Source organism: Corapipo altera, unplaced genomic scaffold, assembly GCF_003945725.1.
Source record: "Corapipo altera isolate COAL_440 unplaced genomic scaffold, ASM394572v1 73, whole genome shotgun sequence".
Lineage (NCBI taxonomy): Eukaryota > Metazoa > Chordata > Aves > Passeriformes > Pipridae > Corapipo > Corapipo altera.
Window position 1 is genome coordinate 760,745 of NW_020884957.1, and position 15,896 is coordinate 776,640.

The 15,896-nt window shown below is 43.1% G+C and overlaps 1 protein-coding gene across 4 annotated transcripts in view; it reads left to right on the plus strand.

Moving 5' to 3' along the window:
• FBXL7 (F-box and leucine rich repeat protein 7) overlaps window positions 1-15,896 on the plus strand; it is a 316,213-nt gene that overhangs the window by 121,896 nt on the left and 178,421 nt on the right. The window contains exon 3 of one of the 4 annotated variants that reach the window (XM_027663792.1): window positions 11,104-11,172. The exons of 2 other annotated variants lie outside the window; for them this stretch is intronic. Coding sequence is in view for 1 of the 2 variants with exons in the window: in XM_027663791.1 (XP_027519592.1) it covers window positions 15,777-15,813 (37 nt within the window). In the remaining variant the exon portion in view is untranslated. Of the gene's footprint in view, window positions 1-11,103; window positions 11,173-15,334; window positions 15,814-15,896 lie in introns of those variants that run through there. One more of the 4 variants, XM_027663791.1, reaches the window with a different exon arrangement.

Genomic DNA, 15,896 nt, shown 5'->3' on the forward strand with positions numbered 1-15,896 from the left:
AAATCTACAGCAGTCTATTTATTACTTCCACCAAGGCAACAGCAACAGAAACGGGCAAGAGAATACAGCTGCCTGTGCCTGTATGCAGAGCCTATAGATGGGTCAAAAGCTGAACATAAATCAACAATATAGAGCTGCTGCCTAAAAGGCAAAGCTCACAATCCAAGGGAGAAATGAAGCAGTGGCTGCCTGTGAAGTAGCCCTCAGCACTGCATGGGATGGTCACGTTCTGATAAGGTCTTAACTCAGATATTGTGCCCAGTTCTGGGTGCTGCACTTAGAGACACTTGCAGATTAAGGAGAGAAAGTCTAAGACCACTCGTGAGGATGATCAGGGTTCCTAACAACATTTCTCTCATGGAAGGGCATAATGAAGCGGTTTCTTTCATCTCAGAGACAGGAAGACTGAGGGGGGAGGTATGATACCCGTGCTCATATGTGTGAGCACTTCATGTACACACAGGGTAGAACAAAATCTGGTCAGGTGCAACAAGGTCAAGCTTGATATTAGGAAAAAGTTTCTCATAGCAAGCATATGGAAATACTGGAGAAATTGTCTTCATTGCAAAAGTCTCTGCAAATGGATCAGACAAACACCAGCCTGGAACAGTTTACATAGTCCCTACCTTTTCCAGGTGACCTTCTGAAACTCTTACCAGCCTTGAGATTTCTGTAGGAAAATGACCTAAGTTTCCTCTTTCCTATACCTGAATGTTTTTTTCCAAATCTTGCAGTGACACAGCTTATAAGCAGTGATATCTACTTAAGCACCCAGTCTTTCTGTAATTTGTTAACAACACCAGGTTGTTTTCTTGTGAGAGCTTCTAAATTTTACAAGAACTTTATAAATATCTAAAGATATACAATTGCCAAACTTTTAGCAACATCTTCAGAAAGGCTTGTAGCAGGGACAGCCATCCTGAATATGAAAAATATGTCTCTAGGTGTAGTTGTAGGAAGTCCTAAGATAACTGGTAAGGCCAGTTACTTTGCCTCCACCAACTCATCTGAAATAATGAAGTGCTTACAGAAAGCTCTTGGCTGTTATGCCTGATTTTTTATATTCCCTTGCCCTTTTCTGACTGTTTGAATTCAGATTTTTTCTTTTCTTTTTCAAGGCAAAAGAGCACACATACTTCAAATTAATAATGATGCAATAATAAAGCTCAGTTGCACTGTTCAGACAAACATGGGGTGTGACTGTGCAGGGTTAGGAGTCCTGGGGTATTTGGGGCACTGTTTTACTAAACTGCAGGGGCCTCACTGTAGGCTGATAACTCATGGTGCCAGGTCAGTGGTGGGATATCTTCTTTAAGTGTTAGCCAGAATTTGTTGGCAGGCAGCAGGGAAGTGGATTGAGGCCTCAAAGGTCAGATGTTGTTCCAAGTTTGTCACAAATACACATTAGGGAACAGCAATGTGGGGGTGGACAGGGCTGAGACACTAGATTTAAGCAGGAGACTGGTGCCTGACTCCACCATCATTGCAGACAGGAGTGCGGATAAAAGAACACAAAACTACATTGCTGTTTTTCTTCAGACTTTTTAAATAATGAAATAATTGTAGAGCTGCCCATCGTATCAATGTTAACGCAGCTCTATCCAGTACAGAAAACACAATTGCATACTTCATTAGTTTTGCGGCATGTCTGCTGAATTTCACACAGGCTTCTGATGCAGTTGCAAGCAGGACAGATTTTCACTGCCTAAGAAGAAGGACGTTAATTCTCTAAATGCTCTATAAATTCAGACCAGATATGTTGCCCAGTACACTTCCTATCCAGCAGCATGGATTGCTGTGTTTGCTATTTAGTGAGACTGTGCAACCTTCGTCATTTCCTCTGGTTTATTCCCATTGCATTGCACTGGATCCACCACAGTTGGATTAGAGATGTTTTGGGGTGCATTCCCTCCTGTTCCCTTTCTGTTTATGGACCTTCTGTCCAAAAAGTTGAATAATCCTTGCTGAATATGATGATGCTGTCTGTCTCCACGATCTCATGTGGTGGCAAGTTTCACAAAGCTTACATGAGGTGGTATAGTATGATTTTTCATCAGAGGGACTCCTGATCCTGTCTTTCTGATTTTCTTTCTAGAAAGTTTTGGTTCCTGCACCTTGGTCTCTTAAAAATAATAGCTTTGAAGCATGTGGAGCTGGTGGAAGAGGGGAAGTGAGGTAGGGGACAGTTTTCCTGAACATATCTGTAGACTTTTGGCTGGCTACCTGTGGGACTGCGTGGAGGTGCATCCTTATAGTCTTTTATCCACTTTCTTCCTTAAGGTGGTGTCCATATTTCACCGTAGTAACAAAACTAGTCAAAGTATTAAGTAAAACTGATGTGCTCCCATGTCTGGTTGTCTAGGTTTTAGTGTTTAGGTAACAAGTGTTATATGTGCCTAAAGCTAATTCAGGTCAAGATCACATTCTTCTGCGCAAGATTGGTGGTATAGGAGTAGTTCTATAGTAGGGAAGAAACTATGATGAGTATTTCTCTCGGTATATCTCTACTTCTTGAAGGAACAGTATTTGATCCAGTGTTTGCAATAAGGGTTGAGGATTATCCTCCATGGAGGCATACCCTTGGTCTCTCAGCTGTGAGTGAAGCCGGTCCAATGGAGATCCTGCTTCTACCACTGCCCTGAGTGTCTACAGTCTGTGGCAGGAGAAGCTGATGGTGAGAGAGCCACTGGAACTTCCTGTGTCTCTCCCAAAGACTCCTTTCAGAAGGACTTGAGCATGCAGAAGTTTCTGCTGAGAAAAGGCCCATATGGCACAAGGGTTCCTGAGTTTTTCAAGTGGCTCTTGAGTGTTTACGAGATGCCTTTATGTGCAAAATGTTAGGTCAGTCTGTTGTGTCAAGGCCAATGGCATTCTGGCTTGTGTCAGCAATAGTGTGGCCAGTAGAACCAGGGCAGTGATTGACCCCCTGTACTCAATACTGGTGAGGCCTCACCTCGAATCCTGTGTTCAGTTCTGGGCCCCTCACTACAAGAAAGACATTGAGGTGCTGGAGTGTGTCCAGAGAAGGGCAATGGAGCTGGAGAAGGGGCTGGAGCACAAGTTTTATGAGGATCAGTTGAGGGAGCTGGGGTTGATCAGCCTGGAGAAAAGGACACTGAGGGGAGACCTTATCACTCTCTACAACTGCCTGAAAGGAGGGTGTAGCAAGGTGGGGGTCGGTCTCTTCTTCCAGGTAACAAAAGACAGGACAAGATGAAATGACCTCAAGTTGTGCCAGGGGAGGTTTAGATTGGCTGTTAGGAAAAATTTCTTCACAGAAATGGTTGTCAAGCATTGCCCAGGGTAGTGGTGGTGTCATCGTCCCTGGAGATATTTAAAAGACAGGCAGATGTGGCGCTTGGGGATGTGGTTTAGTGATGAACTTCACAGTGCTTGGATAAAAGTTGGACTCGATGATCTTAGAGGTCTTTTCTAACATAAGTGATTCTATTATTCTATGACACAGAAATGCAGTGTCTACAGTCCTTAAACCACACTGAATTTTGTGGCATGGGAGTGAAAGAAAAAGGCTTTGACCTTGTTAATTGAGCCAATGAATTTTCTGTGTCTGGCAATATTACATCATCTTCATGTCATTTTTATAGGATCTTTCTAACTCTAGTGATATTGTAAACTACGGCACAAGGTGCATTTTCGAAGCTCAAATCTGAAACTTCTAAGCAATTACTTTCCTAAATTTGAGAGTGCTGATGGTAGGTTACCAGGTATTACTGCAGCTAGAATAGAGGTTAACTCTGGATAGAAATAGGAAAAAAACTTTTGTATATTTGTATATTTTGTATATTTTTTGTAATAGCCTCAATTTGACTAATCTAAACAGTTTCATACCTGGATACCTTGGGTAAGGGAGGCAGGTTGTTAATTTTTTTTATTTTTTTTAGTTGCCAATTACTGGCAGCCCTTTAGCAGCTTCCAAGAAGCAGTCAACAAAGGAAGTAAAATAGAATGGTTAGAATGTTAATTAAAAAATATATATCCCTGATCTTTCTGTATGGATTTATCTTTTTGCTCATGAAGGAAAATCTCTCAGAAGCGTGGGAGATAAGAGCAGCTGAGATGGAACATCATAATTCCTTCAGATGCAGTATCATATATTTGGGAAAAATTTTTAAAGTATGTTTTTAAGTTTTGAAAGTTAGGTGGGAGGTTAAGTATTCAGAAGAACACACATATCTTTAAGCAGATACAGAAAAATTCTAAAAGGAGTGGATTTTTGTTTGTCATATACATGCAGTTATGCATACATGCAAACCCACACTTCATTTAACTTTCTTATTGATAATTGCTGAAGGCCAAAATAATAAAATCTTGATTTGCTGCTCCTTGGAAAGCAACCTTCTCCTTTCAGATGCCTCTGGCGGGAGAGAGCATAGTTAGTGCAACAGACCACTGCTGGGTTGAAAATGCTGCCAGTATAGATGATAGCAGCACTTTTCTCTGTGGAAATACTTTGTAGCTTGAGTCATGCCTTACCCCTTCAGACATGCTCGGTACAGCTCCCCCCATCCCCCTTCTCTCAGCCTTTCTAAAATGCCTCTCCCGCAACAGGGAGGGATCCTGTGTTGAGTGTAAACATATAGCTCCACCTATTTCCCTTTTTGTTTTGCTTCATTTCAGGTTTTCAGTACTGTTTAAACATAACATACAACATATTGCAGAACTGGCAATCCTTCCTACACTACTTTAAAAGTTCAGATATTTAGAAGTAAACTTAATGCTTTCTTTTGCCCATACTTCTACTGCACAAGTCCACATAAGATGAAGTAAGCTATAGTTACTGGCATCTTGAATTTTTTTAATAAGATCATGTCAGAGGATTCCTTCCTTCTCTCCACTTCTCAAAGTCTTCAAACTTCTTAGGAGTGTCAGAGGAAAGAATGAAGAGTGAGATACCAGCTGAATCACTTATTTACAGGCTCATTGTTCTTCTATTGATTTTTATTTTCATTTTTACTTGCTCTCTCCTAGCTCCTTGCTGAAATAGCAGAAACATCTGTCTCTCTTTCTTCATTGAGGAGAATCATTTATGAGTCCCAGATTTACCAACAGTATCAGTTACATCCAGCAAACCTCACTCCTCGTCTTCTTAATTACTTTCCATCTGCTTTTCCCTCAGTCATCCTGGTTAGCAGGAAAATGCTGACAATCAACACTAATACCTTCTTAAGTTAGTTAGTTAGTAAGTCAAGCCTTTTGCAGATACAATTTCAATAAATATATGGTTTGTTAATGTTTTTTGTAGAAAGAGTTGTCTTTGAATTAGACCTAGCTGAAAAATAAAATTCGACAATTCCAGAAGCTGGTGACAGTATGGGAGGGGAGAGTGGTTTTCTTTCTTTTTTTATTTTATATTTTATTTTAAACTGACTGATGATCTTAGCCTCTGCTTTGAGCTTTTAAGCTGAAAGAAGTACCATTTGGGTCCAGTAGTTGTATGCTCAACCCAAGGAAAGAGTAAAGCTCCAGAAGTTGCTGTTAGAAGCAGCTACTGTGGTCAGAAGGGGATGGTCCTATTAGTGTTTGCTCTTGTCTTTTTTTTGTTGTTGTTGGTTTTTTGGGGTTTTTTAAGTGAACATTTATATTCTTCTTTTCCCATGACTTCTCCCTCTTTTGGCTAGGTTGCTCCTTTGGTCTCCTACTGGGAAAGCAGCATTGAACTTGCAGTGCTGAAAAGATGATTAATGATTGGCAAAACTGCATACAACATACAGTTTATTTGAGGGGGAGGAGCATGCAGTGAAATGCTGCATTAGAGAATTCTAGGCAAATGGTGTGTGAAATTGGTGACAAATTGCTCTCATTAAATTCACTAAATGAATGCTTTCATGAGAGCATTGGCTTGATATCACCATGTATAATGTAACTTCTACTTAAAATTGCGTGTGCTGCTATTCTTATCTTTTAAACTCTTGTAACAGCTCTAACTTCCTGATAAAGCCAACCATTGTAGCTGTCTTCACTGTTCAGTACATGGGATGTGAAGGGAAATTGCTGAAGGTGATTTCCATGATGGTTCTGAATTATTCATTAATTTATTCATTACCATTTTGAACCCAGTCACCAGAGTTCATAAATGCCAAGAAATGGATTTAGAAATTCTTGAAGTTCCTCAGACTCTTTAACTTGATCCCCGTCAGTGAAAGGGGCAGTAAAAAGACAAAAGTCACAGAACCCTCTGTTTTAGAAAATGCAGGTTTTGGAAGGGTTTGTGTGGATGCTCTGTAGTTGGCCTCGGGCAAAGCCTGGGGTGTACATTAGAGTATTGTTTGGGGCCTTTAAGCTCCTCTTGCTGACTTTAAAGTGAAGTACCTTGCAGAGAGTACCTGCGATCCCTTCCAGCAACAAACACTATGGGTGTGAATGCACCTGTAGTAGGTGGCTGGCACAAGCACTTAGGAACATAAGCATCTGTCTAGGTTTTAGTTCACATAAATAAAATATAGCCAGTTAGATTTGTCAAGCTGCCATAAGACAGGTTATTTATTTTCTACCTTGAGTATGAGTGTGATCACATCCTCCCCACGGCCACAAACTATGCGGTCCAGTTTCCCACATTTAGGGAAGCCTCAGATGAGCTCCATTGCCTTGGAAAACTGTTTCTCTGAATTTAGTGTCTCTCTGATGTAAAAATCTAGATATTCTGTGGCTGTGATCTGCTGAGGCTAAAGCTTAGGTGGGAGGTTGTGCTCTGCACTGTCATCAGGTGTCTCTTTGAGCCAAGTTTTGTTGTAATGAAATGGATAGACTCCTTCTGGAGCCGTCAGGAAGGGGCATGTTGTGTAGTGAAGGATGGAGTCTCACAAAACAGAAGGATCAATGAAAATCAAAGTGAAAAAGTAATGCTTAGGGCCGTTGGCTCACTTTGTAGTAAGATTCCTATAATATTTCTTTTAACATACAAAGGACATGTGCAAGAGATTTAATATGTTTGAGTAAAAATATTTAGAATTGTAGGTCTGAATGTTAGAAATGAAGCAATGACAGTTTGTTTCCCAGAAGCAATTGACTGATTTAATTAAGCCAAAAATTAGCCTGCTAGATGATGGCTCATAAAATTTCTGGAAGTATCATATGCATGCTAATTGTGCTGGCTTTACATGTGGACACTGTCCTTATGGCAAATTTCCAGATTAGTCATAGGCATATGGAACAAGGCAATGTCTGGGGGGGATGAAAGATGGAGAAAGCAGGGGGCCTTTTTGCTGCACTTGGTGCACTGAGTGCTAGAATCACTCTGCTTATGGAACCTTTGCCACAGGCAGATAAACTCGGTCTCTTATTATGTGAAAAACCTCCTAGCAGAGCACACAAACAAGACTATCCTATTGTGCAAGGGGCAGTATATGTGCTCTTCATGGGCTGTTGCTTGAACTGTTCCTTTGCATCCAGACAGCTGCCATTGGTGTCCTCTGCAGGTTCATGGCTGATGTTCACACCTCGTTTTGTTTCAACAGGTAAATGCTAATGTTTGCATAGACATGTGCTTTTCCTTCACTGTATCACAGTAGTCCAGCCTGCAGCACTGAAAGCGCTTCTTGTTTGTGCTTCTTCAAGCACCCATTTTTCTCAGAGTACACACTGCTGTTTACAAACCAAACTCTGATTCTTGGTTAAGAGTGAAGGACGTGGTGAGAGTGGCATTAGAGTTACTGACAACAGAGTCACCATTTGTTCGCTTGGCCTTTGGGCCAAGGTACATAGCTTGCTTTCAACGGGTGCAAGGTCCATCTGTGAGTTGGGTGACCCAGTGACTGGACAAGGTACGATTCTGCCAGGCCTGTGAGGAGATCTAGGGTCAGCAAAGAGACTTTTTCCTGCCCCCCACTAAGCCTCATGCAGAGCTATCTGTGGATTTTTCACCTAAAACCGAGGAAAGTCAAGCCAGGCTCTGAAGGAAGTCCAGAATGGTTGTGCAGGGATTGACACCATGAAGGGAAAACAAAGCATTTTGGCTGCAGGCTGGACAAATCAAGTGTGATGTCTCAGAAAGTTTTGAAACATAACAGAACTTTCTGATAGAAAGTTGGTGAAACTCCCTTTCATGTGGCTAAATTGTGCTGCCTCTCCTTATGAAAAGAAGAAGGAACTGAGATGGAGCCCACCAGGGCTGAAAAATTCAAGAGCCACTGCCTGTGAAATTTCTTAGAATGTTTTGCATTAGCATCAGTCTGAGGCAGAAGAATGGAACTGGCAGAGTAGTGGCAAGAGACCATAAGAAAATTGGGTCAGGGAATACTGACAAAGACTGAATATAGAAGGAAGTTACTGGAGATTAGTTCTGAGGAGAAAACATTTGTGGAAATGTGAGAGTTTACTGGTTACCAGTTTGGGAGGTAAGAGAGTAGAGGCAGGAAGCAGGGAAGGAGGACCAGAAGGGTGAAAGGGAGCTTTGTTGAGTGAAATATCTGACATACATGGGGCCAGAGAAGCAGAGACTACCGCTAACCAGATGGGAAGAAAGGATGTGAAATGAGGCACTGATGTGCATGTGGTGTTGCACTGTTTGTGTAGGTAGTGGTCAAAGCAGAAAAAATATGCTTATAGAGATACAATGGTCAGAAGAAGCTCAGTCTAATACAACATCCTTTATCCAGCACCCTGCGATCCTGCAACACCTGCTGCTTCTTGAGAGAAGATACACATCACAAAAAAAAAATGTTTTACCTTTCTGCAGTGTTAATTCCTGCAGGCTGTTTCTATACAGGGGTTTCCAGAGTTTGTCCACACCCCTGTTTGGGGAGTGTCCACAGTGTGAGTGTCAGCTATGCATAATCCAGGCCCAATTCTCACCCTGCTCTGTTTTTCACACACCAGAGTCCCAAGAAGGAGGCCACAATTTCTTTCCGAGAAGTGTAGACACAACTACAGTTCTTGGAAAGTCTTATGTTGCCATCAGTACTTCTTTCAGTCCAACTAACAGCAGTCTGTTTAGCAGACCTTAGGCTTCCAACCCTGAAAATCATTGCTAGATGTCAACGAGGTGAGGCAATGTATCTTCTTAAATTCATTCTTTTCTCAGTTCTTGGAGAACACACCAGCCAATACTGTGTTTTAAAGCCAGTGAAAAGCCTCTGTGTTAAAATTGCAAGGTCAGACATAAGCTGTGAAATGCCAGAATTAATTTTGCCTCTACAGTCCTACTATGTCTCATTGTGCTTATGCATTAAAATTTTACAATTTACATAATTTCAAACTGCTCCTGGGAATGAAGTGGTTTTGCAGCATTGGTCGTAGGCCTCAGGCTTGTCTGTTGTGGAAGGTGTATTGTGGGCAAGGAGGGAGAATTCAGGGTGGTGATTCTGGAGTTGCACACGATCTTCATTCCTGTGTTTTCTAACACTTGAGACTTAGAGGCTTGACTTTTCAAATCCACTGTTCTTTGCAACAGATTTTATTTTTAATGTAAAACATATTTCAACACAGTCTGAATTTTATTTATTGCTTTTGTTGTTGGAAGAAGGGAAAAATCAGGTCTGAGTGAGGATTTTCTCCTGTAAAACTGAAGAAAAAATCAGCAAAAACGTCTTAAAATCTCAGGTTGGTTAAAAACTTTCAAAGATTTGAATTAGTTGAACTTCTGAAAGAAGTTTAAAATAAAAGTGGATCTTTATTTGATAGAACTGCCTATACTTCATCTGTTCTGCAATCCCATCAGACAAACCTATCATAAGACAAACTTGTTGAAGTCCAAAATGTTCTAGAACTTGAACACCACCTTGATTTAATGCATTTCAACCAGACCTATTGAAGTCATTGTGAGACCAGAGCCTTTGCTTGGCTGGAGCAGCCTGACCTCATGCAAGTGGATGCTATGAGAGTTCTCAGCCAGTAGAACAGGCTCTACTGAAAACTCCTCCTAAAAATACGGTCTGAGCTATCCTTAGATCCTGCAACTTTTTAGCCATGTAGATCAAGTCACTCATAATTATACTAAAGCTACTAATGATAAAATGGCACAAACTCTCAGGTCATAGGGTAATGAGGCCATAACTTTTATCTGTAATGATGAAGAGAATCCAGACTTTTTCTTCCTTTAGGAGGTTCGAAGTAGTAACTGATCATTTTGTAGTTAATGAAACAATATGCTTTTGATAATGGCTTTAAGTTGCCAGCAACATATTAGTCAAATATCTTTTGGATTCTTTTTCACTTTACAATGCCCAAAAGCAGTCAACACAGATATTATCATGAAGCATTCACAAAATATATGCAGCCCCATGAACATGGTGATGTAAAAGTAGACTTAATTAGAAAAATATTACTTGGCTTCTGCTGTCATTAAAAGGATACTGATTTCTTTTATCATTTTATTCAAAATCAAATTGTGAAATGAAATGCTTAAAATGTCTCAAGCAGGAAAAATCAAAGCTTCCTACACAAAATAGAAAACTAGTCCTAGTATTGTTGCTGGAATTTTAAGGCCTGGCATACAACTGGCTTTTGAATTGAACTTCCACATAAGGCTACTTGGAAGTAGGTGGAAGTTTTTGGGGTATTTTTTTTTTCCTCAAAGAGGAAAGCTTAGACTGAAACTGAAAAAAAAAACCCCACCAAAACAACTGTGGCAAAAATCTCAGAGCCAAAATATTCAGGCTTGGAATTGCTGTGATAATCCCTTATGGAAATAGTTCTGCTGCTTTAAAATTTTTTTATTTTATTTTCTTTATCCAGAACACTTTGCTTGGTTACTTCTTCCAAAATCGCTGTGGTTTTGGTCATGGAATAGAAAAATGGTGCATCATGAGACATGTAATGCACCACAAAAGGAGGTCCATAATGAATAGAGATGTAATACAAACATTCCCAGTAATTATTGTAGCAACACATCCAAATAGAAACATTTTGGCTCATAGCTTTCTTATTCTTCCTCAGCTGTAATAATTTCTGAGTTCCTCTTGCTGCGACAGGATACAAGTCTAGGAAAAATGTATTGATGTCTTCTCATGAAGAAGGGAAATATAGGAAGGCACGTCTCATATGTAACAACAGATCTTTCCATCTTGCAAAACCAGCATCTCTTAAGGGGGGTCGTGCTGCTTATATAAGAGGCAAAACCCCCCAAAATTATTCTTGTTCTTACAGAAAGCACTTCATCTCCTTTGGATCATTGAAAAGATGGCAGAACTGATGTGCTTTTGCACCATTTTGGAGGTGAGAGTATCTTAAAGGATTATTGTAAACTGTTTTGCAGAGGAATTATATGATGTGGTTCAGGCAGCTTAACTCAGTCATGGCCAAGAGACTCCTAGTATTCCTTTGTATTTATATATAAGGATACTATGTAGTTCAAACTGAATAGACTCAGTGTATAAGATATGGATGACCTCGAAGACAAACAGAAAAAAGAAAAAGACTACTATGTAACTTTGTCAAGAATGAGTGAAATACCTCTTAAATTGTTAAAAGAAAATATCTTAAGTCTCATTTGCAGTCACCAATAATGGTACTAAGTCCCAAACCATATGGCTGGGCATAATTGGTCTCCCAGGCTCCCACAGTGAATCCCACCATGAACCAAGTGTTTGATAAATATTGAAGGGCTATAAGATGATTCAGTCCTATTGAAAATTGTAGGCCCTCTTTGAACTAGCATTTCCCAGCTTCTTTGCTCATGTTGATGCTTTGAGGCTTATGAAGCTCCAAGACTGACTGTCAGTCAGTTACCCATTGTCAGCAGTATCATCTGTGACGAATACATTTCTGCTGAGAGTTTTATGTCTTTGTACAAAATGAGTTTGGTACTTTACTACTTGCCCCTGTGTGCCCCATCTCATTGTCCTATAAAAAGAGTCTAACAAGATGTGCACTAGCAATTTTTAGTCCTTCATCAGAAAGCCGTGTTCAGATTTCCTAAATCAAGACCTTCTTTCCCCTCTAGGCTTTTCTTCTGGATGTTTTTTGTTTGTTTGTTTGTTTGCCTTTTTTGGTTTTATTGTTTTGTTTGCTGAGATTGTTTGGTTGGTTGTTTCTGCTTTTTTTTTGTGAGTTTTTTTCCCTTTTCATTTTGGTTCTGGTCATAGTGGAATATTCCTAGGGTTTGTCATAAACTTGATGGAGTGGTAACTTGTTTGTCTAATCTATTTATTCTTTACAGGGCTCCCTCGACACCTGAACTTCCTGTTTCACAAAGCACTAGTCCATTTTTGATAAGCAAAATTGCTATGTGACAAAAGGAGTAATTTACTTGTGGTGCATCAAATGTGAATTTGGATGGAAACTGCTATATTCCCTCTCAGGGAGACTTTTTTTCCTGAATTATGTAAAATTATTTATGTACAGGAATGCATTTGGGTCTGTGTGAGGTGATGTTTCCAATTGGCCTGAGAAATTTCTCTCTTTTATGCAATAAAGGTTGCTGCAAGAAATGCACAGCTTTCTAGGAGTTAGAAGTGGGATCATTGGGCTTCCTGGCCCTATGACCCACACAGGAAAACTTTAAGGTGGTTGACTGCCATGGGATACAGAGTACATAACATGACATGAGGAGCTGAGAGGTTGCCTCGGTGCATACTCCCATCACTGTATTTCAGGCTAAAATTAAGCACAGCTGGACTGCACATGGAGCAGGGACACATGTTGTTTTCAGTCTGCATGTGCTCTCCCACAGCTGGGGAGCAGCATTGCCCTGCAGTATTGGCTAGGGGGAAAATGGTATGGCTTGGGCATGCCAGCCACAGCTGCCCATCGCTGAGTTGGTACCCATTTCAGCCTCAAGTAATTAGCCCACCTCTTACTGAAAATGCACTTTTTTAAAAAAATTAACGTGCCATCTCCAAAACTTCAGTTTTTAGACACCTTCTCTATAGTGCTCTCAGTGTTGATACTTTTGTCTCTGCAGTTCTACACGCCATTTGTGTATGTTGACAAAGATGTAATTTGCTCAGAAATATCTGTTCATGCAGTAAGCTGTATGAGGAGTGGCTGAAGTCACTTGATCTATTCAGCCTGGAGAAGAGGAGACTGAGGGGATACCTCATTGCAGTCTGCAACTTCCTCATGAGGGAAAGAGGAGAGGCAGGCACTGTTCTCTTCTCTATGGTGAGTGGTGGCAGACCTGAGGGAATGGCCTGAAGTTGTGTCAGGGGAGGTTTAGGTTTGACATGAGAAAAGGGTTCTTCACCCAGAGGGTGGTTGGGCACTAGAACAGGCTCTCCAAGCCTGACAGAGTTCAAGAAGTGTTTAGATGATACTCTCAGGCACATGGTGTGACTCTTGTGGATGGTACTGTGGAGGGCCAGGAGCTAGACTCAATGATCCTTGTGGGTCCTTTCCAACCTGGCATACTCTGTGATTCTGTGAATCTGTAGTTATCTTATGTGTGTTGTGATATGTTTAGGAAGAGATGCTTTTTCATACATAAGATCATAGGGCAGTGCAGGGAAAACTGCTCAACTCATGGTTTAAATCAATTCAGGATTAAAGCAGTTTTGTCTTTTTAACAGGGATATGTAATGACCTGGCAATCAATAAGCTGCATGCTGAGGACCAGTATCAGCAATACAGCACATAAAACACAATAATAGATACTTACAAAATGTCAATAGAGAGCTATAAAGTCCTAAAGATCCATTTATGACTAATCCTGAAGAGTCGTAGTCTCACATGTGCATGGCTGTGGGCATACCACTTCCCAAGCTGTGTGGGCTACAAGTACACATCCCTCTTCTGGAAGTGTGGGTCCCCCTCTTTCCACACACCTCCTGCATTACCTGTGTAACTCACATTTCAGGTATAGTTACATGTACCTGTGCTGCTCCCTATGCTAATGTACTTGCCACAACATCCCCTGCACACCCGGAGTGTGGATCCCTGCTTGTTGCACTCTGACCCCCCACCAGACAGAGAGGCAGCACCATCTGGCCAAGAAAGAGGTGAGATGCCAGTGTCAAACCAGGCTGGACTGCTGTTCTGTGCCTGCTCCAGTCTCTCTCCACCTATTGCAAACTTTCATCTTTCTTTTTCACTTTTTTCAATCAGACTTTTTCCAAAAAGCCTTTGGTAACCACTGATGACCACAATCTGGGTAACCACTGTCTGCAGAAAACTTCATTGCTATTTTTTGGTAACCTATTGAAGGCAAGCATCCTCTTAGGACTGGCAGTTCCAGTATTAACCTGTTCACACATGCAGTTTATCCTCACTCCCAATTGGCAGCCTCTCTTGATATCCAGCCCCTTTTGCCAGGCGGAGGTGGTGTCGACTCCTGTGCAGTAGTGAAAACCTTGCTTCCAATTCTGTTGTTTGGGTGGGCTGCTCTCTGGAAAGAGACGTAAATGGTGTCCACTGAACACACTTCATCATTTCAGATACATGAAGTCTTGTTAGATGACTTTGGTAACGGCAGGTGAGTCCCTGTCAGAGTTTGTAATAACAGCCCTAACATTTGAGCTGAATGGGCATATATTGCTTCTGATTTCCTGACAATCTCAGTGGCCTTGGGAGTTTAGGAGTCTGTCTTTTGGGGTGAACGAAGAATCTGGTTTTTAAGAAAGCCGAAATAAATAGAAACACCTCTTCCCAAAGTGCCAGCCCTATAGCATAGCTGGAGAACTAATTTTGGGGCTGTTAAACAGTTGGTTATTTTCTCTTCGATATGGCGGGCAAAGACCGGGAACGATTCACTGGAGTTGAGTGTCTGTGGAAATACTATTTGCAAGGCGAAAACGGCTCGAACTCCGGAGAAGCCGGAGAGAACGAGAAGTAAACGGCCCGCGTGCGAGGCTTCCTTCTACACATGGTCACTTTCTGAGAACTCCCGTGAGTGCCCAGGGCTGGGGGGTGCCGCGGAGGTGCCCAACCCTGACCCGCCCGTCAGAAGGACACCGGGGCAGTGCCACCCCGGGCGGGTTTCTGCGAGCCGCCCCTGCCCCCGGCCCGCACCGGGCAGTCCGGGGAGGGGCCGCAGACCCCCGCCTCGGGGCACGGCCGGGGAGAGCCGAGCAGGGCCGGAGGTCAGCAGGGCTGGGGCTGCACGGAGAAGGGCAGGGGGGGGCGAGCCAGGGGGCGGCCCCCGGGGCGCCCCGCTGAGACACACCGGGTACGGCGGGGGAGAGTGGCCAGGAGAGCCCCCGTGCCGGGCGCTGTGTCTTTAAAGGCTGGGGCCGCTCTGGGCTCCATCCCCTCTCCCTCCCTCCATTCTCCGTCCCCTCCCTCCCCCTGGCCCGGCGGCGCAGGGCGCCGGGAGGAGGCGCCTGCCGCTAACAAAAGTCTGCGGCGGAGGCTCTCCTGTTTCTCCCTCCACGGGCAACAAGTGGCTGGCGGCGGCCTCCAGGCGGAGGCGACAACAGCGGCAGCACTGCGAGGAGGAGCAGGAGGAGGAAGGCGGAGCGGCGCTGAAGCATCGGAGGAGCCCCAGCGTCGGCCGCAGGACGGTAGAAGCAGCGCCCGGAGATCGTCCCGCCCGCCCTGCTTGTGGATTATAACTGGAGCCGCCTCCCTTGCCCTGACACCCCGGCTGGAAACCGGGGCGGGGAGGGCGCCCCGAGACATTGTATTTTTGATTCTTTCCCTTCCCTTTCCCTTTTTTTTTTTTTATGTTATCTTTTTGGAGGGGGCAAAGGAGGGTGTCGGCCACCCGAGAAGAAACGGAGGAAGTTACAAAGCTGCTTTGAACATGTCGCCGTGAAAACTCTTGGGAGCTCTTCCCCCAGCACTGCCCCAGGGCTCCACTCCGTCGCCCGCCGTCGCTCGGCGCCCCGGGGCAGAAATGCTGAGCGGCGCCGTGGGAAAGCGGCGACGAGCATGAAGCCGGCAGGATGGGCGCGAACAATGGCAAGCAGTACGGCAGCGAGGGTGAGTCGGGGGGGGGGCGGGAAGAGGGGTGCTGGAGTAGCAGCGGGAGTCGTCCCGGCCGGGAACGGGAGTGACCGGGCGAG